The sequence below is a fragment of the Agelaius phoeniceus genome, chromosome 20, assembly GCF_051311805.1.
Source record: "Agelaius phoeniceus isolate bAgePho1 chromosome 20, bAgePho1.hap1, whole genome shotgun sequence".
NCBI classification, from domain to species: domain Eukaryota; kingdom Metazoa; phylum Chordata; class Aves; order Passeriformes; family Icteridae; genus Agelaius; species Agelaius phoeniceus.
In genome coordinates, this window is record NC_135284.1 from 654129 (window position 1) to 682061 (window position 27933).

At 43.6% G+C, this 27933-nt stretch overlaps 1 protein-coding gene across 2 annotated transcripts in view; it reads left to right on the forward strand.

The window, feature by feature from the left end:
• The first annotated feature begins 283 nt into the window (after positions 1–283).
• The window catches only part of NOS2 (nitric oxide synthase 2), a 30432-nt gene continuing 2782 nt past the window's right edge, over positions 284–27933 (forward strand). Inside the window, exons 1-25 of one of the 2 annotated variants that reach the window (XM_077188539.1) lie at positions 284–13294; positions 14509–14686; positions 15325–15421; positions 16001–16123; positions 16214–16362; positions 17799–17961; positions 18354–18445; positions 18823–18964; positions 19349–19488; positions 20038–20212; positions 20550–20651; positions 21234–21428; positions 21778–21860; positions 22148–22292; positions 22524–22628; positions 22789–22838; positions 22931–23105; positions 23557–23689; positions 24076–24154; positions 24600–24778; positions 25406–25569; positions 26331–26541; positions 26857–26944; positions 27335–27456; positions 27781–27929. In XM_077188539.1, the coding sequence (XP_077044654.1) occupies positions 14580–14686; positions 15325–15421; positions 16001–16123; positions 16214–16362; positions 17799–17961; positions 18354–18445; positions 18823–18964; positions 19349–19488; positions 20038–20212; positions 20550–20651; positions 21234–21428; positions 21778–21860; positions 22148–22292; positions 22524–22628; positions 22789–22838; positions 22931–23105; positions 23557–23689; positions 24076–24154; positions 24600–24778; positions 25406–25569; positions 26331–26541; positions 26857–26944; positions 27335–27456; positions 27781–27929 (3168 nt within the window). In that variant the 5' untranslated portion in view covers positions 284–13294; positions 14509–14579. The remainder of the gene's footprint in view (positions 13295–14508; positions 14687–15324; positions 15422–16000; positions 16124–16213; positions 16363–17798; positions 17962–18353; positions 18446–18822; positions 18965–19348; positions 19489–20037; positions 20213–20549; positions 20652–21233; positions 21429–21777; positions 21861–22147; positions 22293–22523; positions 22629–22788; positions 22839–22930; positions 23106–23556; positions 23690–24075; positions 24155–24599; positions 24779–25405; positions 25570–26330; positions 26542–26856; positions 26945–27334; positions 27457–27780; positions 27930–27933) is intronic. The other variant, XM_077188540.1, reaches the window with a different exon arrangement.

The window sequence follows — 27933 nt, forward strand, 5'->3', positions numbered from 1 at the left end:
CGCAGTGCCGGGCTGTGTTTGCCGGGGAGGGCAGCGGGGCACAGGCCCGGGCTGTGTTTCCCAGGGAGGGCAGCGGGACACAGGCCCGGGCTGTGTTTGCCGGGGAGGGCAGCGGGGCACAGGCCCGGGCTGTGTTTCCCAGGGAGGGCAGCTGGGCACAGGCCCGGGCTGTGCCCGCAGTGCCCGCGCAGCTGCAGTTGCGGCGGGCCGCCGGCAGGTGGCGGTGCCGCCCGGCGCCGCTGTCCGAGGGCGGGGCCGGGTGGGGCGGGGCGGGGCCGGGCGGGGCGGGGCCGGGCGGGGCAGGGATGAGCTCCGGGCTCGCCAGAGGCGAGGGGAGTTTGGCAAGGCTGCCCCAGAAATGGGGCTGCCACTGAAATCCACAACGTATTCTATCAAAAAAATTCCTTTTCTCTGCTAACCCTCCTCTCCTGAAATTCCTGCTCTCTGTTACACTTCCCTCTGCCATCGCCAGTACTGTTCCTCTCTCTGCTCCTGTGTATTTCACGTCACCCTTATGCACCTTTAACTTTTGTTGTCTTTGTTTTACCTATTCCTTAATGCTGTTCTCATCTTGTCTCTTTACCCCTCTTATTTCTCCTCCTCAAGTCCTTTTCTGCACCAGATGATACTCAGTATTATTCTGGAGCCCACCTTCTGCTTAACTTCAGATAAAGCAGGAAGGTGATGGGCTTTCTCAACAGAGTAGGTGTTTCTCCATGTGAGGAAAGCCACTTGTCTTTCTACCTAGGTACATTTTTTTTTAATTGCAGCCATTTTGGTTTAAACTTTCAAAATAATTTTGTGCAAGGTAGAGCACAGAAAGCTTCAACCTTGGCAGTTGACAAGGAATATCCAGTATGATCTTGAACACTAATAAAAAAGCTCTAGCATTTTTGGTAGAAGCTCTCTGAATGTGCTGCTTCTGATCAAGACCAGCAAACAGGTGACCTGTGCTGTTCTCCAGGTCTGTTCTCTGTGTGTGGTCTATAGCACAGAGATGCACTGAGTTTTGTATCATTGCAATGGTGATTAAAAACTCTCAGACTTAGTGGGATTAACAGCGTATGGAAGCATGGCAGTTTCCTGAAGTTTAGAAGTGGAGTGATCACACCCCTCTATGGCTTTAATTGACTTCTGGTAGTGTGAGATGTAGTATTTTGTTCAGTTACAAAAAGTATAATTGCATGTGTTTAAATCATTCTTACATGCCTGTTATTTAATTTATGGCTAGTTCAAGAGGGAAAGGACCATGGAGCTGGAAGGTACAGCTATGGCTTGTCTGGAGCTCCAGATGTCTGAGGTGCCAGCTGGGATTTGGGAGCATCAGACCAAAGGTATGGTAGATGTAATTGCTATGGAGGACAAGGATCTGTGAATTTTAGGGTTTGGAAAGTGATAGAGCATTCAATTCTCAGTAGGGTACAGACGGGGAGCGTGGTTGGTGAGGCAGGAGACATCATCACTAAATATTTTGATAGTAGTGATTCAGCTGGAGGCATGAGGAGAAGTCTGAAGGACTTTTGTACAAACTTAATCCGGTTTTCAAAGTAAAAAGGCTTTTAATAGAGTCAAAGATAACTTTATTTACTCAATATGCAAGTAATTTTCCTGCTGGTGAGGAGATATGATGCTAACAGCTATTTACTTCCTTGTAATAGTAACCCCAGTACTTCAGACATGTTTCTGTAATGACTGGACTGAAGAGTCTTTCAGCTGCAGAGCTGAGGCTTTTATGTTTTCAGCACATTATACAAATTCCATTCTCCAGCAGCATAATTTGAGACCAAAGATGTTATAGTAACCCAGATGTAGATGAGAACTCTCAAAGGGGTTTTGGGCAGAGCTTCAGTACTTTTGACCAAAATTACTGTTCCAAAAACATCTGCTCAGAAGTCATTTGACCCTGGAGTTGTCCAGATTTATCACTCACTGACCTGCCTGACCTGAGAGTTACAGTGAGTTCTCTTCAGCTGTGTTTGAGCAGCTCTCTGCCCCTCTGCCCCCCAGCCCTGCTGGGCCTGAAGAGCTGTTCCCTAATCCCTTGGTGCTGCTGTGCTGGCAATTACTGCCCACAGAGACAAAGGTACAGTCACAGGCAGCATCCTCCCGGGTTCTGCTGTGGCAACTGGGGAGAAAATAGCAACCCCAAGTACACTGGTGCACCTGTGTTCCCAATTTCAGTCCTCCAGAATCTCTGACCATAAAGATGGTGGGTAAATGAGGCTGTGTTGTGTTCTGTAATTATTTTTGAAGAGTTTAAAAAACTCATGGTGCTCACGAGGCTGCTGACAGAGCAAGGGATAATGTGACTAAAAGGAAAGAAGTGTATTCATAGGCTTCAGTTTCTTTTACTGCAATGAGGAACCCATTTCTGTGCCAGTTCTGGTAAGTGATGAGCCATTGATAGGTGATTGCAGTAACCCCAAAACACTGCCAAAACCACTTTTGCAGCTAGTTCCAGTAGGATCTTGAGTCCATAACTTCTCCTGGGTACTCCACAGTTAGGAGTTGAGTGAAGTTAACAGTTCAAATGTTATGTGCAGGCAATTCTTGATTAAGGTGGTGAGGGTTTCACTGGAGGCTTGTTATGCAAGGGAAGGACAAACATTACAACAAGGAAAGACAGTGGGAGACTTCTGATTAATAAAGTGATATCATGCTTTACATTCTTGAAGTATAGAGAATTAATAATTTAAATCACTTCACAGACTTACCATCATCCAGTCTATGCCAGAACCAGCACTGGTGCTATACTTTTGTGTATACACAGCCTTGGAAACCTAAAGCTGAAATTGTGTGTGAATAATCTGGACATTACAAATATGAAAGTACCATGTCAAAAAATGGAGCAGTAGCAGTAGGTTGGTCAATGTATTTTTAGTGTTTAAGTCCACAGAGAAATGGTAAAGACCACTTTGGTTATGACCAGCCTTGGAGCCTCATGAAGAAGCTTCCTGTGTAGTGCAAATCTTTCCCTTTTATTTATTTTTGTAATTCATTTATTCATTTCAGGTTTTGGTACGGATGAGATTGTAAATTCCTGGTTTATGTAATATCCAGGATAGCATTCCACCCTTTATGTGGCCAGAGACAAATACACTTCTGATCACATTCTTGTGTCAGAAGTGTTACTGATTTCCATTCACACTCTCCACCAAAGTAAATTGAGCCCGGTGGGTACTGAATAGAATATTTCCAACCCAGGCCAGGCCTTGCTTAGCACCATTTGTCAGTAATGAAATATTCTTTAAATCATTCTTTAGCACTTTGTAAACTTCCTCACGTGGTGGGTTATGTCACAGGCATTGCCTTTTGTTTAGGGACACTTGAGCATGAGGACTTGATGCTAAACAAAAATCTCTCCTCCGTGGTGTTTGGCTCATTTTCAAATGTCATAAGGAAGTAATCTTTACTGTGATGCTATAAAGAAGAGGAATGCACGCTATTTCTGGGAGAGACAAATAATATTCTCTCATATCTTCTTTAGAGGAAAGTTTCTTATTTGTAAAAGCTTTTAACGTGGCATTATAAATTGTGCCTTCATATAAAACTTTGATAAGCTGCAAACTGAACAGGAAACACATCTTTGAGTCTTAAATACTCAATATCATGATATCTGTTCATTGTGAGAATCCCTGACCTTACACTGTAAGGATGAGCTGTTAGAGCTTTATGCTCCACAATGTCATGTCCCTCAGTGTCACCCCAAAGACAGGGATGGTTTGGGGTGAGCAGTGTCTTGGCCAGAGCAGTCCAAAGCAAGCCCCTGGCCCACAGCACTGCTGGACACAGAGCTGCACTGCCCACTTGGTCTGTCCCTGTCCTGCAGCATTGCCTGCTGCTCAGAGCTGATCTGCCTCTGCTGGAGCACGAGCCAGCTGGTGCATCTTTCAACTTTTCTATTATTTGATTAATTTATCTTATACTTCTGTCAAGCCAAGTTTTATGAAATAGTGTTAACTGAAGTATCCACCAGTCATCAAGTACTCCTTTCAGCTTGTGATTAAGCAGGGCAGACACATTACTTTAAAAAAACCCTGTTCTTTGAGGACTATTTTCTGTTTTCCTCATAATTGTGTTTGATATTTAAAATAAGTTTTTAAAAGTTTAGAAGCAGAGGGAGGCATCTGTCACTTGCACCTTAGAGCTTAAGGGTGTTTGTGTTTGTCACTGGGGAGAGGTCCCTGGCATTGCTCACTGCACTTGGAGAGTCCAAGGAGGAAAGTTCTGGGACTGCTGTTTGCTGCCCTCACCTGTGGACACTGAACTTACCCCTTCTGTAACTATCAACCTGGGTGACTTTTCCCCCAGAAGAATCTGCCTTCATGTTCTGCAGGAATCCATTCTGAAAAGGATTCATTTGATTTTTGTTTTTTAATCAGCAGCTTCTGAGCCAGCTTGGTTTGGGTGCTTCCAGAATCATTCAGGCAAAAGACTTCCCAGCCCATGGAGTCCAAGCTGTGCCCCATCCCCACCCTGTCCCCAGCCCAGAGCACTGGGTGCCACATCCAGCCCTTCCTTGGACACCTCCAGGGATGGGCACTGCAAACCTCCCTGGGCAGCCCCTGCCAATGCTTGACAGCCCTTTCTGTGAAGAAACTCCTTCTGCTGTCCAACCTGCACCTCCCCTGGCACAGCTTGAGGCTGTATCACTAGCCCATATAAAATATTTTCTTTCAGCTGCAGCTGCACAACTTCAGACTGAGTGGCCTCATTACCTTTGGGCTTCCTTCTGCTGGGGTTCAGCATCATCTGTTCAAACAACACTGCACTTAATATCTTTTTAGTGTTACACCTTATATTTTGCACCATCTCTGGTATTCATTCTTGTTGAGAGGAGTTTAAAACTGCTGGTGTTTTGATTAATATTCTCCCCTTCTACAGAATGGATTTTAAAAGATGCAAAATTGACAATAAATTCTTGTGGCCGATGAGGTTGACTTACATTCTGCATTAAATAAAATCACACAAGATCTGGGATTTTCTCAGTCTTGCTTCAATTTCTTAGCAGTCATTTCATCTACAGAAAGTGGTCTGTGTCTCAGCTAGTGTGAAACAAGGAACAAGGAAAACTGAAAATGTGAAACAGAAATTAGTCTGGAAAATATTGTGTCATGATGGTGGGCACAGGCAAAGGTTGTATATTTTGGAGCCACCTTCCTTATACTGAGTCAGTGTGGGGAGTGACTCTTCATGCTTAAAAATAGAGTATTTTGGTTTCCACAATTGCAACTGCAACGGCTGCTTTCTCTTTTATTTTCTGTTTTTCCCTCCCATTTCTAGAGGTCACAGAAATGGTGTGTTAAACCACAGTTTACAGTACAGAATGCAGACACCTGTTGAGTCTTGGAACTTTCTCTCCCCCAAGAGCTCTGTTGAGTTTGTCCTTTTCCTAGCTGGAAGCATCTCACAGAATACATTGCAGCTTTCTGGCCAAGATTTCAAAAGTAATTCTCAGATTGCCTTTGAGGTGCTTAACTCAGGAGACCTGTAAAAGGCACACAGCAGCTCTCAGACAGGTTGAGACTCAGGGGACAAACAGCAGGAAATTGCTTATTCTCCACTAGCATGGCTCTGAGGTGGGGGGTACTGACATGGTAATGATCATTTTACAACTATTTCAGAAATATGGTTTAAAAATACCGAGCTCTCCAAATCCTGCTCCCAGCTGACAGAACAGAGCCTGCAGGATGTCACAGTGACACTATGCCAGGTCTGGTTATTTCTAATTGATTAAATGCAGTGAAAAGGCATCCAGGGTTTATTATGAAATTTGAGATAGAGAGCCAGTCCCTGCACTCTAACTTCATTATCCTCATAAGCAAAGGTGCAGATTTTATAGCTGGTAATTATACAAAGAATATACACAATATGCAGGGTATTTAGCATAAAAAGTAACTTGAATGCAATCCATGTCTGGTTGAGAGAGGAACAGAACCACAAACCCTTTGATGTAACAATGAGGCTTTGAAAGGAATAGATTGGGTACAGTACTGAACCTGTAATCTGCTCACTTTATTGCACTATATGGGGAGGGCCTTATTTATTTACTACATAAAAAGTGTTTTCAATTTTATAAGTATCTGAAAGAAATCACAGCTCATAATTATGTAGCTTTGCTCCACAGAACTCTGTAACACTTGTAAGAACCTCTGGAATTCATAGGGACTGTCTGTTAAATGGGAGACACCAATCCTGCCTTCCTTCTCTATCAGATTCTGTCTTGGTCTGTACTCACAGAGGCAGTCTGGATATTGCTTATCAGGATGTTTACTTTCCATGCTGTTCTTGGCTTCTGAGCTGAAGCCACTGGAATCAAAAGCAAAGGCTCCCATGTACACTCCATGACTTCAGTAGTGTTCACCATCTTAAACCATTTCACACTACCTGGAATACTCAGAGGAGTGGCCTGTGCTCAATCATGGTTACCAGAATTAAAAGTGAAACAGTTTTGTTTTTTCAATTTTACAAAACATAGTGTTTGCAGTGGCCTGGGTGGACAAGTTCAAGAGGTGGGTGTGGTGCTGAAGGCAAATATATTCTCCATAAATCAGCTTGGAATCTGGGCCCAAAAGCATCACTTGATGTGAGGGAAAGGCAGAAAGAATTCTGAAGTTTTTTTGTCCAGTAATTAGTTGCTTTCTTTTCCCATGCTTATATGCTCTTTTGGAAAAATAAATATTAAAAATTCTGCTACTGCCTTTAGTGCTGAAGAACTGCCTTCCTTTTTTCTTGTTTTCAACTTTATCACTGTTAAATCCAGCAGTCTGTTTAAAAATGAGCTGATGGTTTGCTGGGCAGTGGTTTATACTGTGCTCATTTGTTTGTCTCACCACTGGCCTGGGTCCTTCCTTCTCCACGGTGCACTCAATTTGCTGGTTAGCCAGGGATGGGGTATTGTGTTTCCTGCAGAATTATCATCCACTGGGTAAGAACTTATTACAAGACCCTGCCAAAACCATACACAGCTCTCATTTCTTACATCCTTTTCAAAAGGTGGCAGAGACTTGAGAAGTCACCTTTTCTGCAATGGTCATTCTACCAAATGAAGACATTAACTGCGAGGATATCTCTGTTATGAATGTGGAGTCATTGCAGTCATCTGTCTTTCACACATGCAGCTTTGCTCTTCCATTAAAAACAAGTGGGACTTCAAAAGCAAAACCATGGGAGAAAATCGGGATCAGAGATGTTACGTTGAACAAGGACTTTGACACTTCATGGAAGTACAGAAACTGTTGGTCCTCAAAAACACTACTGGGAAGAGCAGTGGTATGTTCTTTGGGAGAATTCTCAGATTGCAATTAAGTCGTGGAAGCTGGTACATGAGAAGAAAGAAGGAAATGTCATGGTGGTGTTCAGCTTCTACTGGTCAGAGAGGTCTCTTGAGCTGCCCAACCTAATGGACAGTGTTGTAAGTCACAGGAAATTCCCCTTTATTTTCCCTTCTGCCAGGTTTCAGATTACTAATCAAAAGTAATCATCATAAAAACAAGGTGATGCAAGAACATGGTTTTGACCAAAAAAGGTGCTATTTCTGCCCTGTAAATAACATACACACTCTACATCAGCTCCTCTTGCTTTGGAGGCTGTGGTCCAAATACCCCTCGCTGCAAGAGTTGGGTGAAACATTTAGACTGAATGAAGTAATTGTTTTGCATTTTATCCTTTCAGAAATTAAATCAAAAGCTGTTATGGCTAATAATAGCACCTGCTAATTAATCTGTAACAATCCTTTGATGTGTGTACTAGGAGAGTTTATTATAGATTAACCCCTGTGACTTAACCCACTCCATAAAGCCATCACTTTCTAGAACCTGACCTTGCCAACACATATTCCTCCACATTTCTTTTTTATATTTTCAGTAAGTGACTTTTCAAGCTCCCAAGTGGTGTCCCCCATTCCAAATGTAGCTTCAAAGACCATCCTCTCTGTCACTGTGGCCAACAATGAGTTGTCTCAATCAGCAGCATGTTTTTTCACTGAATGAAAGCTAAGCTAGATGGGGTGTCCCTAGCCTGGAATTCCTATGGAAGGAGAGAAGGAAAAGCAGCACCATTGGAGTATCTGCATCCTTCACTGGTGAGCTGCTGAGTCCAGTCTGGGCCTCCAGTGCACAGAGTGAATCCAGTGGAGGTGTTGGGGCTGGGGCACGGTGCTGCCTCATGAGGAGAGGCTGGAGGAACAGGAGAGGAGGAGCAGCCTTCCAGTGGCCTTCAGATCACTGAGGAGATGGAGCCAGGCTCTTTGCAGGGGTGGGAAGATGAGAACCAATTGAGCTGGACTTGCAGCTCCAAATCAATGAAAACTGACTAAAAATACTCTGAAGAATGTGCCATGGAAATTGTCCTTTTCAGTCGGGGAAGGTAGATGGCTGCTAGAGAAGGAGCTGTAAGCTCACAGCCCACACCCTCTGGCACCACTTCCCTGTCGGGAAGGGCAGAGGGGAGGCAATTTCACTCTCATGGAAAGTTTTGAAAATGTGATGTAATTCATGCAGACACTGAAAGTCGTGCAGGCATAGGCAAGACTGGCCCAACTGTAGTGCTTAGCAAGGAGTCCTTAAAAACAACTGAGGTAGTAAAACAGTGAGTATAGATAAAGCAGAGCCATAAAATTACCTGAGAAAACCCCTGTCTCCATGCAGGAAACATGGAAAGCGGGTCAGCACGCTTTGGTTTGTGTAGACTAAGGTACACTGTCCAAAGTGTGACACCTGAATGTGCAGAAACAACTGAGTAGATAAAGGCAGGTGTAAGGAAAAGAGACCCAGAGGTCACCAATAAACAGAAGCACATACATTTTACTGAAGTTGTTCCAGTGCTGTGTGTTCTGGAGTAAAACACCAAAGTTTTTAGATTCAGAACTCAAATTACTTCTATATTTCAATATTCTGTTCTTCATTTTGGCCCAGAAATTTATGGGTTGTTTTTCCAAAACCAGTTCTTAAATCTCTTCTGTTACCTGTCCTTGGTTAGAGATTCTGCTGGCCTCAGCCAGTGCTCTGTGACTGAAATTGGAGTTTCTTCTTCAGACCATGATTTTGCTAAAGAAGACATTTGCAGCTTTGTAGTTCACCGTTATTTTTAAATCATAAAATTCTTTTTGCACTTAGTAATCTCACAGTAATTTTTTTTTCCTGTTCTGCTGTGAAAAGCATGGATTGCAGGAGCAGAAGTACCAAACACTGTTCTATACTTTTTGCAGATCCACATGCCAGCTTTCCTTATGCTCCAAACAGGGACATCTTCAGTGTAGTGAAATGATGGCCAGGAGTGCAGGACACAGAGCCTAGCGTGTGGCAGCCACATGCAGGACACCAAGGTTTAGGCCCAGTCAGCTGTTCATTGCTTTTGCTCTTTTCTTGCTGCAGTTTTGTCTTTGCTGCTGCAGCTGTGGCTGAGGATCTCAGGGGTGAGTCAGGAGTGTCAGCAATCACTTCTGCCCGAGCCAACGTGCAGCCAGGCACAACAAAGTCTGGCTATTGACTGCCTTTGGTCCTCCCTCACTTCCTCATCCCTGAGAGTTTTGGAGAGGTGACTGATGAGGGAATTCTGTTCTTTCTGCACGTCTGAGTTTGGCCTAACTGACAGCGAGCAGACAGGAAGGGATGGGTTTACTGGCACATCTCTGCAAATTTAGCACTCTCCTTAACTTTCATTTTCGCCCTCAGATGGTCAGACTGGGAAATTTTCCACCCTGCCCTGCCATCATTTGACAGTCAATCTTCCACTGGAGAGCAGGGCATGGTAAACAAAACATTGCACTTTCCACACTAAACTGCTGCTTTAAACATACCTTAAATCTGCAGAAACTGAAAAACAGTCCAGACCGGGCTGGGATCCTACTTTTATTTGCATGTTTTCAAGTACCAAGGCCTGGATCTTTTATTTTGCTTTTGGCAGAGTCATTATCCCTACTTTATCAGGAACATTTTGAAATAATAAAGAAGCCAATGAAGAAGGGGCTATAGTTACTGGTGAATATCTTAAAGTCCTTAAAGGAATAGTCAGCAATCAGAACACAAACAAAAAAAACCCCAGAGTTGCCATTGCAAAGTCTGGGGGAAGATTCAAACCAAACGAATTTTCTTTGGGGAATGAAAAACCAAACCAGTGTAAAAGAAGATGACTGACAGTAGTCAATGAGAGGAGACATTTGGGAACAGCAATAGTTATTATTGTTATTAACTGTGTCTTTGTCAGAAACCACCAGATGTGAGAGTAGCTCTAACAAATCTGAGATGCTGAGTGTTTACAGGGGTTGCAGTACTGTATTTATTGTGCTGTCACATGGAGCACTGCTGCAGAGATATCTCAGACAATAGGTACATTAGTTAGGAAAAGAGAGTCAGAAGGAGTTCACTAATGACCTATGAAATGTTGGACAGTTGAACATCTCCCTGGGTTTCCATGAGGTTGGGAAGATCAGCCCTCCTTGTCATCAACTTTGCCTCGGTGTCGTGGTTCTTTGAAGACTCAAAATGCCCTGATCTCAGAGGAGCAACCTTGCAACCAGAGCTTGATTTGTAAATGTTTTCAGGAATATGACTGCTTGAGCTCATGCAGAATCTTGCAGATATGATGTATATTATAATATCAGACACAGAATGTGACTCACTTGGAAGGAGATTGCAGAGAGCTGATTGTTGAGGCTGCAAACCATCAGACACTCAGAAAGAAAACAAAATTTAAGTCAAGATGACAGCATTGAATAGGTCAAAGTCTGCTCTGAAAGGGCAGCTCTTTCATCAAAGTTAATGCAAGGAAAGCAACCAGTTTTTTCACTCTGATATGGCAGAGGAAGAAGTGTTTGTTCAAATGGGCAGAATTGGTTTTCTGAAGGAAAAACCTTCCAAGCCCTGTAGAATATTTGTAGAAGGAGTTCCCAGTGAGCTTGTTTAGTTAATCTCTGATCCACCTGAGGATTGAATGGTTCTCTGTTGTTCTTACTATATAGAGGGAGTTTTATTATTCATTTCAAGTGAGTAAAAAATCAGGTCCTGTTTGAGCAACTGGAGTGATTAAGCAGTTCCCTGAATGGCTGTACCTGAGCCAATCCTTTTAACAATTATCCTAAGGAAAGATGCTTCTCCTCCTCTGGTCATCCCAAATCTGATTTTTCATATCCAAGCCCTACCTGACCTTTCCTAGATTTCAGCAGTTCCAAGCACAGGGAAGTAAGGAGGGTGAATACTAAAAGCTTAGAACCCACTGAATTCGAAGAAACTTCTAAGATATGTTCTCTCTTCCAGTACTAAACATTAAGATTCCCCATGTTCTGTAGAAGAAAGAGGTTAATAAGAAAGGAAAGTATGAAAAGAGAATTTTTTAAACCCTGTTACAAGGTAGCAAATGCAAAAGAAGAATGTAAAGGCAGAATTTTCTGGCATGGCATTGAGTGGCACAGTTCTCACACATCGTTTCTGCCTGCTGATTACATCTGCCTGATGACTGGGATATTTTAAACAAAGGGATTCACCTGCTAATTCTGGTGAGAAGAAAGTCACCACATTAAAGAAAAACCCAACTGTGAAAATTCATGAGCAGTGGATGCTAAGCAGAACAGGCTTGATAAAGCCAAGCAGATGAATGCTCAAAAAGCTCAGGTCTGTTTATCAGGAGGTTCATCTCTAGCAATCCTGGATGGGATGCATTCAGGGGATCTCGTGCATGAACACGTGTGCATAGCACTTGTTTTGCCTCTAGAAATGCTTTACACAATCATCTAATATTCATTTTCAAATAGAGAAGCTAGACACAGAGAAGAAAACACCTTGCCCAAGCTTGCCCAGTAAAAGAGTGACAGATGAGAAAAGAACATACATTTCCTCATTTCTCTGGCTGCCTTATGCCTCCTTTCTGTAGATCTTTGGTCAGCAACTGTAAATCTTTCCCTAGTTATCAATGTACCTCACATTTGATTGACATTATTCAGCAGATTTATTAGTCATCTTTAATTTGTAAACAGTTGCCTTAAAGTAGCCATAGATAATATCAGAAACAAATAAGACAGGTCAAAATCCTTGTTGGGGCACTATCCAGCACCAGACTCGTGGGCTGCAGGTGCCTGCCAGCCCTGGGCACTGCTGCCAGCCCTGTCCTGAGGGGGCTCTGCCTTCCAGACTGCAGGGTTCTGTAAAAGGTCCATGTCCACGTGTTGTCTGAGATTGAAAATCAGCTCATCCCATCTTCCTCATCCAGCTGTCCCTCTGGTATTCCCACAGAGCATGGTGGGAATGCTTTGTACTTCAGGAAGTTGCAGTTTCCTTCCAATATTCCCAATACTTTGGAAAAGTGCCAAGGGACAAATCTCACAGGCAGCAACAGGCAGATCAGGGAGCTCTGGAGAGCAAGAAATTCTACAAATACTCTATTGAGAAAGATCCTTTAAAACTTGATAAAAAGTAAGGAAGTATGTGGAGGTGAAACTTAAAATACCTGTCCTTAGTTCTAAGCACACGGTTAAATGCTTTCCTGGCCTGTACTGTAAAACTCTACAGCTCTTTACATTTCTCTTGAAGTTGCTCACTCTCTTCCTACAGCCATGGGTGCTGTACAGGAGGGTGCCTGGAGACTGCCCACACAGGGATAAGAGCTGTAAGAAGCCCTTCAGCATTTATTTCTTTTAATTTTGATGCTGTGTGCAAGGCTGCAAACAGTGATTGGTGTGATACCCTGCCCTCTCCAGGAGCACCAGCAGGAGGGAAGGCTGCAGCACACGGAGGGAAGGGATGCTGAGAGCTGCCTCCCTCCTCAGCCCGGTTGTGTAACGCTGCTCACACAGCAGCACACACCCTGCACTTCTCCAAGTGGACAGGACAGGAGTCAGGGGAATCCCCCATTGCACTATCCCTGTCCAGCCTTGCTCAGAGCTATTTTGCATAGATGCTCTGCACTATAAAATGCTTTTGCCTTCTGGGAGGGATACAGAGCCTGAGCTGGAAGGCAAGGAGCTCTGAGGGAGAGAGGAGTCTCTCCTGGCAGGGCTGGGACACCTCTCACAAAGCACGGTAAGAAGCACCGTGTCCAGGTGCTGTTCTGTCATTCATTTACTGCCTCTCACAGGCAAAGTAATTATATGGCAAACTGTATCTTTTTTTCTCTGTTAGGAGCAAAGTGTCAGACTCGGTCTCCTGCTCTAGTTCCAAGCTGTCCAGCTGCTCTGAAAACTTTGTCCCTCCTTTCTGCTGATTTAAAGGTTTGTAACTGGTAACACTGGCAGTGCTACCCACAGAACCCACGAGGCTGGACACAAAGCAGCTTCTTGCTCTGAGTGCCAGTGAAGGGAAATGTGAGTCTGCTCTCTTTCTTTTTGTTTTTTCTTATTTTTTCTTTTTGCTATTATCTTTCTTTTTTCATGTTATTATTTTTCATCTTTTTCCTCCTTATGCTCCTTTTCTTCCTTTTCTCCTTTTTCTCCCTGTGTATTTTTTTATGTTTGTGTGAGGTTCCCCCCTTTTTTCTTTCTTTCCTTCTTTGTTTCTTTCTTTTCTTCCCCCTCTCCATTTCTTCTCTTTTCCCCCTGTATTTTACAAAATTGTATAGGCATCTCACTACATTTTTTATTACAGAAAAATAATTTAGATTTTTTTCCTATTTTGTAACTGCAGAGAAATGCTTATTCCACATTATTTCTCTCACCTGGAGAGGTGAGAGACAATCCTAACACCTTGCAGTTTCTGCACACAGTTGGATGGATTTCTCTTCTTGTGTGACTTTATAGCAGAGTATCTTCAGAGTATCTTCAGAGCCCAGCATAAGTTTAACTGTTATTGTAAAAGTAATATAAATATCAAAATAAGACAATTTACAAAAGGAATATGTGACAATGTCTGTTTTCTCCTTTGTCTCTAACTTCTTGAAAACATCAGGTTTTGATTTCTGTTATGAACCAGATTCAAATGCTGAGGCTAATTGTCTCTAACCCTGCAATTTACTGGTTTGATCTTTCTCTTCTGTCACACCTTCCCTAGCACAAAATCCATCTTATGTTCAGAAATTAGCAGAAAATGTGTGTTAAAATGAATAGCATAAACTTTGTACAGCCTTATGTAAATGCTATGTGTTACATTGAAATAAGTGCTACAGATCTTAGAAACTACAGACTTCAGCCTCTCAGAATCCTGTTTGTCTCTGGCAGGTGGGTACACTGCAACATGGTGAGGTTCATATATGAGCAAGATTTTTTCATTTCTGTGTGATTAACACAGCAACACTTCACATCCCTTTTCTAAGCTTGTGGTCTGCTCTGACACCAATATTTGCTGCTTTACACGACCCGGGGTCATGTGAAATTCTCTTGCCAGTCTTTTAGATTAGTGCATGGCTGTACATCACACTGGCAGTGTGTTAGTTTTAGTATCACTATCCTAAGAATCGAGCCATTTTCATTTTAAACACAGGATGTTAGATCAGATCAGTTAGGCTGGCGAGTTTCTGAAAGATGCAAAAGGGAGCTGCCCTCTTGGGTAAAAACTGACCTTGTTGGTTTTTTTATGTCCTTAGAAGTGTTCCCACATCACACAAAACAAGGTTTCAGCGCAGTGAAGTAAAACCACCAAAAAAACCCATACGAAATGCTGTGCCCGTGGCAGTTTGTGTTCAAATCTCATGCTGCCAAGAGCCAGTACCCCAGGGAGAAGGACATCAACAACAACGTGGAGAAAAATAGGAAGATCCATGGGTAAGATCCTGGTTTTCATGGTTTCACAGTTTATCTTTGATTGGAAAAGGGAAGATATTAAGTGGTTTGGGTCCTGGAGAAACCCATAATGTGTTTCCAAAATACTGATATTAACCAAAGAACTGTGGGTCTCTGGATGGTGTAACTTGGTAATGAACATTAAACACTTGTGTCAAACAGTCATTGAGGATATAAATCATCTTGCTTTCTCTTTCATAGTCTTAATTTATTTGGTGTGCTAACATGGTTTCGTGTATTCTAAGTCTCAGGAGGTGTGTATGCTACAAAAATAGCAAAGTGATTATTTATTCTGTAATTAAGTTGGTGAAGTAGTTCTGTGATGCAGTTCATACCCAACACTTGTATACAATAAGTTGCACATGCAGCTTAAATTTCTCAGTCTTCAGGGTGTTACTTATTTCAGGTTTCATACCCTGCCTTCCTTCCTTTCCCTCCACACAGAGCTCTGGGAGGGGGGTACTGTGGCTTTACTGCTGATTCCTGCCCACTGCCACTGCTGGGTTATGGGCTCAGTTCACATTTCAGAGACAGCACTGAGCATCTCCTGCTGATGCTGAAAGCAAAGCCTGACATAAAGAACGTTGCCTTGTGCTGACTTTTCTTTCTCTCTATTGAAGCTCAGAAAAGGATGATGCCAAATTGCACAATCCCAGCAAGAAGCAGATGGAGAGGCTGCCTATCATAACTTCAGCAAAGCCCAGTGAGGGAGGAGAGGTCTGTTCCCAGCATTGTTTGATGGTAACAGTTCACATGAGCGGTGCTTGCTGCTCACAACTGCTCCACCTTCTCCTGAGAGGTCTGACTGTGGTTGCAGGAGGTTGGGACTGCTGGGACATCTTTGGGTGAAAGTTCTTTTCTGCAAGAACAGAGCATTGATAAGATTCTAAGGAAGAGGTGACCCCACGGGGACTGGGATGCCTGATTCCTTTATATACCTTTGCAAATCTTTAGTAACAAACCTGTCCTGTCTCTAAAATTAGTTCATTGTTTTCCTGAGACTGTGACTATAATGCTCAAAGATACTCAGAGGACTTACTGAAATTATAAAGGTATTTGCAGTGGCAGACCCTCTTTGATTAGTACAAAAATACTTTTTTCCTTCATTTCACATCAAACTGTAGATTAGCTCAGTAGTTTTGTAGTCAAATAATCATGTTGGAGCAGATCACATTTATATCTAGTTTCTTAAATTTAAACTGAAATATTTTGATGTTAACATTAAATCTAAAATGAAACTGAAAGATATTCAATAGATCTGAAGACAGTATGCATTTTTATCTGTTCTCTGCCCAGAATCTCCCTTTAAATGACATCAAAGTTTCAAACCAAATATCAGGATGTCCAAGACATGTTAGAGTAAGAAACTTGGAAAATGGATCCAGCTTTCTGGACACACTACACCTGACTGCAAAAGAGGTAAAATATAGAAATATGAACAGGAAGTTTTCATAAATTTTAAAATATACAGAGTGCAACATTGTTTTTTGACATTTGATTGTTTTTCAGGTTATCAATTGCCAGACCAAAGCCTGCCAAGGGTCACTCATGACCCCAAAGGGCCTGGTGAGAGGTACCAGAGATGGGCCAGTTCCACCAGAGGATCTTTTACCTCAGGCAAGAGACTTCCTCAAGCAATATTACAGTTCATTTAAAGAGTAAGTCAACTTGATTTTTGGCTACCTCTACCTACCTCTCTGTGAGCCTCCAGGAGGGTTTGGTTTCTTCACAGCTCTTGGTAACTGTCCTGTTACACAGCATGCATTCAAAAATATATAAGGACTGTTAAAAATGCCAGATAAAACTGTCACTGCACTTCATGTGCTCCATCTGTCAATCCAAGTTCTTGGGAACACAGGGAAGGACTCTGGACCATGCACTCCTCAGCTCCATCCCTTTGGAGTGTGCTACATTCCAGGACATTGAGGACTCTGCCAGCATGACCTTCTGTTTTCTTGGGATTAGCTGCACTCAGATCAGTCTCAGTGTGGATAATGCCTTTTGTTTGTGCTGTCCCAAGTATCTTTTCTCTGTGTTCTTCTCAAGGCTTTGGCCAAAGATTGGAAGGCCAGTGTTGCTTCTCAGCCTTGCTCTGTGCTATCGGCATAGGCTCACTGGGCATTCTGAGAGGGGTTTGTGTTTTCACAAACACGACCATGGTGCAGAGGCATCTTGTGGCAGGAAATGCTGGAACAGCTGCTTGATGTCCAAGGGCTTGCAGTGACATTCCACATGATGAGCTTTCAAGCAACAGTTCAGTGTTTGCTCATCCCATTAGAAAACATTATCAAACTTTCAAAGGGACTCAGCCACATAATGGCCACTTCTTTAGACACTTTGAACTCCTTTCAAATCTTTCTTCCCTCTGAATCTTTCTGAAAGTCCCTGTCTTACACACAGGCTGTCCTCACCAGCCTATTGCATTTGCACATCCCTGTGTCTCTGCTCATGGCTGTTTGATCACACTGATTTACACTATCTCATATGCTTGCCCTTGATCTTTCATCTTGCTGAAAATGTGAAACTCTCAGACAGTGCAGGCTATTTTCATTCTGTCTGTAAGACAACAAAACAATTTTTGTCTCTGCTGTGATAAATATTTTCTAATGTTTTGACTTCACTCTCTGTTATCAAACTCAAGAATTTTAGAGTTGGTTTCCCTGACAAAGGAATTGCTCAGCACTTCCCTTAGGAATGAAAATCCTACTTACTTTACTCAGAAGAGCTGTGGCCTTGTAAACACAATGGATCTTTGAGAGAACAGTCACTCTCAGCCTACATGTGCCCTGAAATTCACCTGTTCTCTGGTTTTTATTTCCTTGTGATTTTTTTCAAATTTATCTAGAAAATCCAAATTTAAACCAAAAACTTACACAGAATAGCTTGTGGCCAATCTGTGCATGTATTGGGTGGTGAAAAGATGGTACCACCACTAAAATTTCTAATATGTTAGTTTCTTCATGGGGCCAATAAGCTCTGTCCTTGCACTCCATAAGGACAAGTCTTAAATTCTGAAGCCAAAATACAAAGAGAATGTCTGCACTTTGAATGAAATTCTCATTGTTTCTTTTCATTGCTGTTTCCTGTTCAAAAGGCCAAAAATCAAAGAACAGCTGGCTCGGCTGGAAGCAGTGACCAAGGAGATAGAAACAACAGGAACCTACCACCTGACAAAGGATGAGCTGACCTTTGCTGCCAAGCAGGCCTGGAGGAATGCGCCCAGGTGCATCGGGAGGATCCAGTGGTCCAACCTGCAGGTGAGCTGTGGATCCACACCTGAGCTGTAGCCAAGTAGTCCTTGCTGTGACTCAGAAGAATGGCCTTGCCTTTGCTAGAACATGTCACTGTTTCAATTGAGGAGGACTCCCTCCTGCCCATATCAGGAGATTGCTTTCTTTGTAGTTCTCTGCTTCATGGCTGAATGAAAATGTGTAGCAGTGTGAGTGTGGGAACCAGGTGTGTCATGGAACCAGGTACATGTTTTGGTCCTTTGTGGATTGTTATGGGTGAAAATGATGCATATAAGAACTATAAAAATGAACCTTTCCTAGTGGAGCCACAATCTTTCCTTAAGTGCATAGGAAAAATAACAACTTTGCATAACTGTTTCAAAATTAATCTTCTTTACATTTCTGTTGGAAACACACAGGTGTTTGATGCACGGGACTGTAAAACAGCCAAGGAAATGTTTGAGCACATCTGTCATCACATTCAGTATGCCACAAACAATGGCAATATAAGGTAGGTCTCTAATATTAATTTTAAACAACAGCAGTTTTAACTTAACCAACAAAAATTATATCCAGATCTGGCATCAAAAACCATGAAATGGTTTATCTAAACATTTTGACAACTTGTCTCTGCTCTTAATTTTCCTGGTACTTACATTTTCCTCTCATGTGTTCCATCAACCATCTTGAAAATGTATAACTTTAATGGCTGATGTTACAAAACCTTTTGCAATTCCTTGGGAAAAGAGATGACTTGAAGATTTGGGGAGGTGGGTAAAGAGGACAAATGATTTTATTTCTACTGATGTTCATTTTGGAAATGTAAAGCATTTTCTGCTGGTCCCAGTTTCTGTGTGCAGATGAGGATGTGTCTGTATGTCCGGGCAGGTCAGCCATCACGGTGTTCCCGCCCCGGACAGACGGGCAGCACGATTTCCGCGTGTGGAACAGCCAGCTGATCCGCTACGCCGGCTACCCCATGCCAGATGGCTCTGTCCTGGGGGACCCTGCCACTGTGGACTTCACTCAGGTACAGCTCCAAACTCACCACCACAGTGCTTCCCATCTTGGCTAACCCACCTCCCTGGGGCTCCCTCCTCGTGCCTTTATGCAGAGGGGTAGGGAGGTGAGGACTGAATGGGATGGTCTGCCCCACAAGTTCCAGGTTGGAACAATAATTCCCTACAGTTCTGATACAAAAGTGCTGCCCTCCATCTCAGAACAGGGTGAGCTAATATTGTCAGGGAACACAACCAGCACTTCATCAGCATGGCTCCACATTGTTTGAATGGCAAAGACAACCTTTTTCACTTAGAATTTACCTCAGCAGATTTCAGAGGGTTAAAATTCTTTTGTCTTCAGATCTGGAGGGGAAACCTGAAAAGAACACAAAATGTGCTTTCTGTATTTGCAGTTGTGCATCGAGCTTGGGTGGAAGCCGAAATATGGCCGCTTTGATGTACTTCCACTTGTTCTCCAAGCAAATGGCCAAGACCCAGAAATATTTGAATTACCTCCAGAAATTGTCCTCCAAGTGCCAATGGAGCATCCAAAGTAAGCACACAGGATTTAGATAATTGCATTTTTGCCTCTGCCTCACCTTGGCAGGTTATTGGGCTGCGCCTGTGGCAGTTGTTTTATGAGTTCTTTGTCAGGATGAAACGATGGTAAATCATCCTGAAAGATAAAATGCCTGTTAGAACAATGAAATGAGATTTAAATTAAGGAAGCAAATGACCATTTTGTTGGAAAGCTTTTTTCCCAATCTACATTTCAATTATATTCAGAATTTTAAAAATCCTTATTTCTTATGCTAGTGTAATACACATGTAACACTGCACTCATAACAGGGTTTATTGCCTTTCTCTCATTGCTTTTTTCTTCCTGTTTGTTTTGGGACTGGCCTGCAGACTGCAGAACTCTGTGATATGGTTCTGCAGTTCCTGTAGCTGGTGATTCCCAAACACTGCAATAAAAACTGGTGTGAGTTTCTGCAGACCCTGGCCCAGGGGTTCCTCCTAGAACTGGTACTCTTTATCTTCCTGGGCTTTCCTGGTTTTCGAGGAAGAGACACACAAATAATGCAAGCTGCTTGTTGGGCAGGTACGAGTGGTTTAAGGAGCTGGAGCTGAAGTGGTACGCGCTGCCCGCGGTGGCCAGCATGCTGCTGGAGGCGGGAGGGCTGGAGTTCACCGCGTGCCCTTTCAACGGCTGGTACATGGGCACCGAGATCGGGGTGCGCGACTTGTGCGACGCGCAGCGCTACAACGTCCTGAAGGTGACTCTGCAGGCAGCGGGGCTGGCCTGCCGGGGAGGGAAGGGGCAGGAAGCTTGGGAAAAGAGACACTACCAGTGTTCACTGCGATGGGAGAGAACCACTTCCTGCTTTGTGAAGCTGGAACATCCTCAAGGACCAGAACTCCAAAATTCCAGTTGACCTTTAATCTCAGGTGTTTCTGCTGCCATCACTTTCCCCAGCATGAGAATGACTCTTTCCCCTTCTTCTTCTGCACAACTTTTTCCTGATACAAAGCTGATGAGGTTGACAAATCATGGGGTCTCGGTTCCATATAGTAAATTTGCTTTTCCCTTTTGTCTCTCTTTATCTCATGTAGGAGGTAGGGAGGAGAATGGGACTGGAAACAAACAAACTGTCATCATTATGGAAGGACCGAGCTGTTGTAGAGATCAACGTGGCTGTGCTTCACAGCTTCCAGGTAAGTCACTGAGTGTGGGATCTGGACAGACACTGAACACTCACTGTCCCTTTTTCCTCTCACTCAATGGAGATGGCATTATGATTCCAATAGAGTTATTCTTGATTTTCACCCAAGAAAGTGGAGGAATCCATATTTCCTCACAGGTAAAGGCAGAAGAGAAAGAAGCAAAGAAAGTTAAGGGAAAGATTTTCCATCCTTTTAACACATTTATCTATGTTTCAAAACCTGTGTCAAGCCATTGGATTAATATATTTTAGTTTCAATTCAAGTTTAACATATCATGACAATATGAAAAGTGGGTAAAAGTGAGTCAGAGGCTTTGCAACATGCACTCCCAGTGCTGCAGAGGTAAAATGCTGATGTTAAAGAAAAGATCTAAGAGTTCTTAATCAAAGGCCCGCGCCTCAATCTGTATCTTTACAATAACTGCTGATAGTATTTATTTCCCATAAATACTCCCTTTACTCTGAGTAAAGTCCGTGAAATATTGACCAAAGCAAGAGGATTACTTTAGCTACCCTGGGTAGAAGGGCAGAATAGGGTTTTTAATGCATGTTTTTCTTTGTGCCATTGTTCTAGAAACAGAATGTGACCATCATGGATCACCACTCGGCCTCCGAGTCCTTCCTGAAGTACATGCAGAGCGAGTACCGCGCGCGGGGCGGCTGCCCGGCCGACTGGGTGTGGATTGTGCCTCCCATGTCAGGCAGCATAACCCCCGTCTTCCACCAGGAGATGTTGAACTATGTCCTCACTCCCTTCTATTACTATCAGGTACACATCATCAAAAAGAAAAACCGACTCTAGCAGACAAGCTCAGCAGTGCAGATGCGATACGGGACCTGAGGGAGTCTGGGTGCCAAGCCCTGGTTCATGAAAGTTCACTAGACAGATTCAGAAGTAGCAGACAGGAGCTATTTTACGTGGGAGGTGCTGTTAGTTCTGTTGAATTCTCTGCTTTAAGTAAAATGCAGTTTAATGCAACAGAGACTGATACCATAATATTTTTACTCAGTGGATTGTATATACAGGTTCTATTTAATCTAGCCCCTTAAAGATACACAAATTGTTTATTTACCATTTTGCATTCCTTCCCTAAAGCATAACTTCTTTTTCTTTAAAGGTGGATGCATGGAAGACACATGTGTGGCATGATGAGACCCGGAGGCCAAGGAAAAAAGAAATAAAGTTCAGCATCTTGGCAAAGTAAGTTGTTCAAATAAGATTCTTCATGCTTTGTCCAACTATTCTATTCTTGTAATGTTTCTGCTCTACTTCTTTAAAAAACATTTTTATAGTAAGGACCACTTGAGTGGTTTGAATCATAGCCTTACCTGTCCACCCTGAGGTAACATTCCTAAGGTTCTTGCTCAGCTTCTGAACAATCTCCCAAAGAAAAGCCATGCTCAAGCTCAGTCTTTCCTAGCTTGTTTGTGAATCAACCTGAATTAGTGTAGCTCCATTAAAAGTTGTGTGTGATTGTTCTTCCCCAGGGCTGTGCTCTTTGCATCCTCGCTCATGCGAGGGGCAGTGGCCACCAGGGCCAAGGTCACCGTGATCTACGCGACAGAGACGGGCAAGTCGGAGACCCTCGCCAACAACCTGTGCAGCCTGTTCAGCTGTGCCTTCAGCACCAAGGTGAGCAGTACGAATCACACACACCTCGTGGAGACAGGAGTTTGGCTTCTGCAGGCTTGTCCATTCCCCAAACCTGTGTTTGGAATGTTCTGTAAGTCTGAGCTGGACTAGAACTTTGATTTAGTGTTCATTTAGCATAATGCCGTGTGAGTTTGGTCAGCGGTCATCTGAGATATCTAAGGCCAGTTCTTATGTCTGCTAGCAATGTCTCATGAGCTTTATTCCTTCCAGATCCTGTGCATGGATGAGTACAATATTTGTGACCTGGAAAATGAAACACTTCTTTTAGTGGTTACTAGCACTTTTGGAAATGGAGATTCTCCGGGTAACGGAAAGGTAAAGTTCACCTCAGAAGCGTGTATGAGACTCAGCTCAAAGACCAAAGACAAACCTTTCATTTATCTCATGTCCTTCAGTAAGATATGGATCAGGTTTCAGATCAGAGTATTCTCTCTTAAATCAGAGTATTTTTCTAACCTTAAGTATTTTTATGCAGGCCTTGAAGGACTCCTTGCTCAGACTGAAACTGCTGAGAAATAAAATTAGGTAAAAATACTTTGTTGTTTGGTTTGCATGCGATTGAGTCATTTAGCACTCCATATGGCAGGACACAGCAATCTCCTTTTCATCTCCTGCAGGTATGCTGTGTTTGGTCTGGGGTCCAGCATGTACCCAGAGTTCTGTGCCTTTGCTCATGCCATTGACCAAAAACTGGCCCAGCTCGGGGCTTCCCAGCTCACTCCAGTGGGTGAAGGGGATGAGCTCAATGGGCAAGAAGAAGCGTTCCGCAGCTGGGCAGTCAGTGCTTTCAAGGTGAATATAGAAATACAGCTCATATTCTACTCACTCAGCCATTCACTTCAGTTCAGTTCCCCTAAAAATGAGGGAAAATGAAGGAAACCAAACATCTGAATTTATATCTGAATTTGGAACTTCCCTATTCTCTACTGCTTGCCTAACAAGGAGAGGGAACTGGGTCCCTTTTCTATTACTTTTTAATATCCACACAAAATTGTGTGAACCCTTTTGGATAATGGAATGCTCAGTATGAACAAGTTTAGCATCAAACATATTTTGCAGTAGATCTTTTTTGGCAATACTGTTATAGAAGTGGAACCTTACTGTGAACTCATTGAACCCACACACCAGAGGCACTAAAAACCAGCAATCTGTGAAACTGATAGCTCCTTATTAGAATTATGACAATGCTAAGAATCATTTTTTTACTGTGAATAGCCTTTATTTTTGTGGGTTTTTTATCTAGGCTGCCTGTGACATTTTTAACATCCGTGGGAGACACAGTATTCAGTTGCCTGAGATCTACACCTCTGAGGAAAGCTGGGACCCTACCAGTTACAGAGTAGTGCATGACTCCCAGCCCATGGACCTGGCTAAAGGTATTGCTCCCACCTTCCCTTCCCTCTGCCTTTGCTGCTTCAGAGGGGCTGCACTGTGAAGGTTTCTCAGAAGTGCTCTTGGCCCTGCTGGATGCTAGAATGCATCTAATGAAGTACATGGTCAGATTTAAAAAGACACTGGTTTACATTGTGTAAGTTACCTTTTCCAGCACAGTAACACTGGAACTATCACACATTTGTACAGCCCCAGAGGAACAAAAGCTGAGATGAACTGCTTTTAGTCAGGGAATGGGGCACACAGAGCTGACTGGTGGTTGGTCACCTAGGGCAAGCGTGGTTCAGTTCTCCTCTGCATATTATTTGAAGGCATTTTAAACAAACCTAATCACAAGGTTACCAAGAGTCATTTCTTATTTTCTCACCAGCTCTTGCAAACATTCATGCCAAGGATGTAATTCCCATGAAGCTGAAATTCAGGCAGAATCTTCAAAGTTCAAAGTCCAGGTATGCCACCTCATTCTTTTGAATATTGCAATACTACATTTTACTAAAATCTTAAACATCTGAAGTGCCTGGTTATAAACATCTTCTCCCTGCCGTTATTACAAAAGATACTGGATTTTTGTACTGTCCTTAGTAGAAGCATGTGAGCTGTGCAGCCTGCAGTGGGACAGCACTTCCACTGGCTGATTCCAGGCATGTTTATTCTGTACTGGACAGAGCAGGCAGAACTTCAGCACCCAGTTTGTTTGGATACAAGTACTTCACATGCCTCGACTCTGATTTGTTTAAGTCTCCGTGAAGCCCTAAGCTGGTCTGGTATTTGGTAATGAGCACAAGGGAGCCCTTGCCAAGAGCCACTGCAGATTTATTCCTTTCCTGTGCAATCCAAGGGAAATCCTGTCAATGTAACCAAGATCTGTCTCATTTCTCTTTCTTTGCTATGCAGTCGTGTCACCATTCTGGTTAAGCTTCACTGTGAGACTAAGCAGGAAGTGCACTACCTTCCTGGGGAGCACATTGGGATTTTCCCAGGCAACCAGGCAGAATTAGTCCATGGCATCATTGCCCATGTCAAGGACGCCCCTCCAGCTGGGCAGACCATCAGGCTTGAAACCTGCATTGATGGTAAGTTGAGTCTCTTTAGACAAAACAACAGAGAATGTTGGACAGATTCCTTTAAAATTCCTAAGAATTTTTGCTGACTGAATTTGATTCTGTGATCTTTTTCTCAAGTTTCAATAGGATTTTGTTGCTGCTTTTTAGTTATTCTTATAATTCTTGGTTCTGATTTTGCCCTTTCTGGAAAAAACCATGACTTCACCAGGGTTTGCAGAGGTACCCGAGGTGACACTGTAATTCAGTTGCTGAATTGGCCATTGACTGCAATTAAATTAATCAGCAGTTTGCTTATTGCTACATGTAAATATCCTAAAATAGACATATATGTCCTGCACATCTTTCCCATATTAGTAGGAACAATCATAGGATTGTGGAACACAGAAAGATGGTTTCCCCAAATGAAAAACTCTGCCTTTCCAAGTGGTGTTTTGTTGTCATGAAGTTTTCCATGTCAGATCCTCCCCTTACAAAACATTGAAAACCTCACAATAACCTCTTTCAGAAGGGGCTGTGCTCTGGACCTGCTGCACCCTCACCTGAAGGGGTATTTTGAAGGACACTGAGTTTTGCAAAGCTCTACAGCAGTCAAATACCACAGGTGTTGCTAAGTCCTTTTCTTTCCCTCATTTCCAGGTGGGTACTGGGCAAGTCACAAAAAGATTCCAGCCTGCACACTGCCTGAGGCCTTGACATACCTGCTCGATATCACTACTCCACCCTCCCAACAACTGCTAAAGAAACTCTCCCAGCTGGTGACAGCAGAAGGAGACAAGCAGAGGCTGGATGTGCTGTGTCAGGTGAGCCTTAGGGCTGGAGTTTTGTTTGCCCTACTGTCCACTGGGCCCTCTGATGCCCTTTGACTCTGTAGCAGAAGCTTAAGAATTTTTGTAGTGATGGATTTTTATGCCTCTGTTAGATATTCTGTGGTCTTAGAAAGCCAGCCACAGTGAGAGAAGGAGGGGTCTGAGGCTCAGCTTGGGTGTGGGAGCCAGCATCTGATGTTTCCTGTGTGGTTCTGGGTGGGTCACTTGCCTGCCTGGTTCTCTTGCCTCGCGGTGGTTTCTGATGAGACATCCCTGAAGACCTCACCTTACACTTGGCATGTGGAGGAGCTGCAGGGGAGCTGGTAGATGTTTTTGTCAGAGAATTTGCTACCCTGAGAGTCAAGGGATGTGGCTTTAGTAAGGTGTGGTGAGTGCTGGCTCCTCCTACCAGCTTCAGGGAGGCACGGGAGGGGTCAGGACCTGGATGGTTCATGGATGTGCCATGACAGGGAGCTGAGAAATCAATTCTACTTCAGTTTCTGCATCCTCACTGAGAGAGCAGGTGTCTAAGAACATTGTAGTGGGGTTCTGAACTTCTGTGTTCAAAACTAAATTATTTCTTAGGAAACCCCAGTATTGGTCCTGACAAAGTTTTGAGAACTCTTTGTTGATTTACCTGAATATTTAATTGACTGTAAAGCAGGAATCTTATTTATAAGTGACGTTTCAAATACGCCCGCTCTCCTGAGCTCAGCATGACCTGGTAATGTTGTGGTGATTCCTTTGGCTTGTAGAGCACAGAGGAATACAATAAATGGAAGTTTTACAACAGCCCAAACATCCTGGAGGTCCTGGAGGAGTTCCCCTCTGCTGAGGTCTCCACAGCTTTCCTGCTGACACAGCTGCCTCTTCTGAAGCCCAGGTACTATTCTGTCAGCTCCTCCTGTGACATGACAGCCAGAGAGATTCATCTGACAGTTGCAGTTGTAAACTACAGGACAAGAGGTAATGAACTGTTGTTTTCATCTCTCTCTTAATTAATTGGTATTTAGACTACATTGTGGTTCAGGGGAAAAAACCTGTCTGCCATACAGCATGAAGCATATCTGTAATAAAAAATTTGTGTTGTCATACCTGCAGAATAGTATCTGCAGAGCAGGTGCTCCTCCTGGGCCAAGGTTTGCTAAAATCCTGCACCATCATCAGTGTATCCATGTTTTATAAATCATTACTAGACATACATTTATTTTAAAGCTATAATTTTAAGTATAAAGAATGCTTTTTTAAAAACAGAGGTGTTCTGCCTTGCTCTGCTTTTAGATGGAGAAGGGCCTTTGCACCATGGAGTCTGCAGCACGTGGCTGAACACAATAGAGCTCAATGAAACCATTCCCTGCTTCATCCGCAGGTAAAGAAAATTAAACAAATAACAGCAGCTCCTAGTTCAGCTTCTTCAGTGGGTTTTCCTTTGGATATTTTCAAGTCATTGATGAGTTGAAGTTGGAACAGCTGGGTCTGAGAAGAGAGGGAATTCCCTGTCTTCCAGAGATTTGATCTTTTACCATGCCTTTCATTTAGTAAAATTACACATCATTAGAAAATTTTGAAATAATTTTATTTCTATGACCCCATTCTCCACTGCAGAGCAAGGAAAGGGGAGGGAACAAGGAGCACCCAGTTCAGCCCCGCTGCTGCTTTCACACTGGGCACTTGGGCTGTGCTGCTCAGTCATTCAAGCAACTGAGCATGAGTTTCTGTCAGAGACCAGTTACCTAATTAACATATTCTTGCCTTTTAGTGCTAATGAGTTCCACCTCCCCGAGGACCCAGCCAAGCCCTGCATTCTGATCGGCTCAGGCACGGGCATTGCTCCCTTCAGGAGCTTCTGGCTGCAGCGCCTCTATGACCTGGAGCACAGAGGTACCTGCAGGGCCCTGGGGCAGGGCTGGCTCAGGGACACCCCCAGCCCTGCAGGGACTGACACCCCCAGCCCTGCAGACACCCCCAGCCCTGCAGCCATGGGCTCTGCAGCCACAGACACCCCCAAAGGTCAGCCCAGAGCCCCTGCAGGGATCAGCAGCTCAGGCTCATCGGGCACTGCACTGGCACAGCCAGTCCATCCCCCAGGGACCATTCCCATGGGCAGGGGTCCTTTGGGGACCAGGAGGGCACAGCCTGTGTGCCAGTCCTGTGTGCCAGTGGCTGCCCAGGCACTCAGACTGCCGCTGTCCCTGCGGGTTTCAGGGCTGAGAGGAGGGGACATGACCTTGCTGTTCGGCTGCCGGCAGCCAGACCTGGATCACATCTACAGGGAGGAGACTGAGGAGATGAAGAGGAGGGGAGTCCTGAGAGATGTCTACACAGCTTACTCCAGACTGCCTGGCCAAGAGAAGGTAA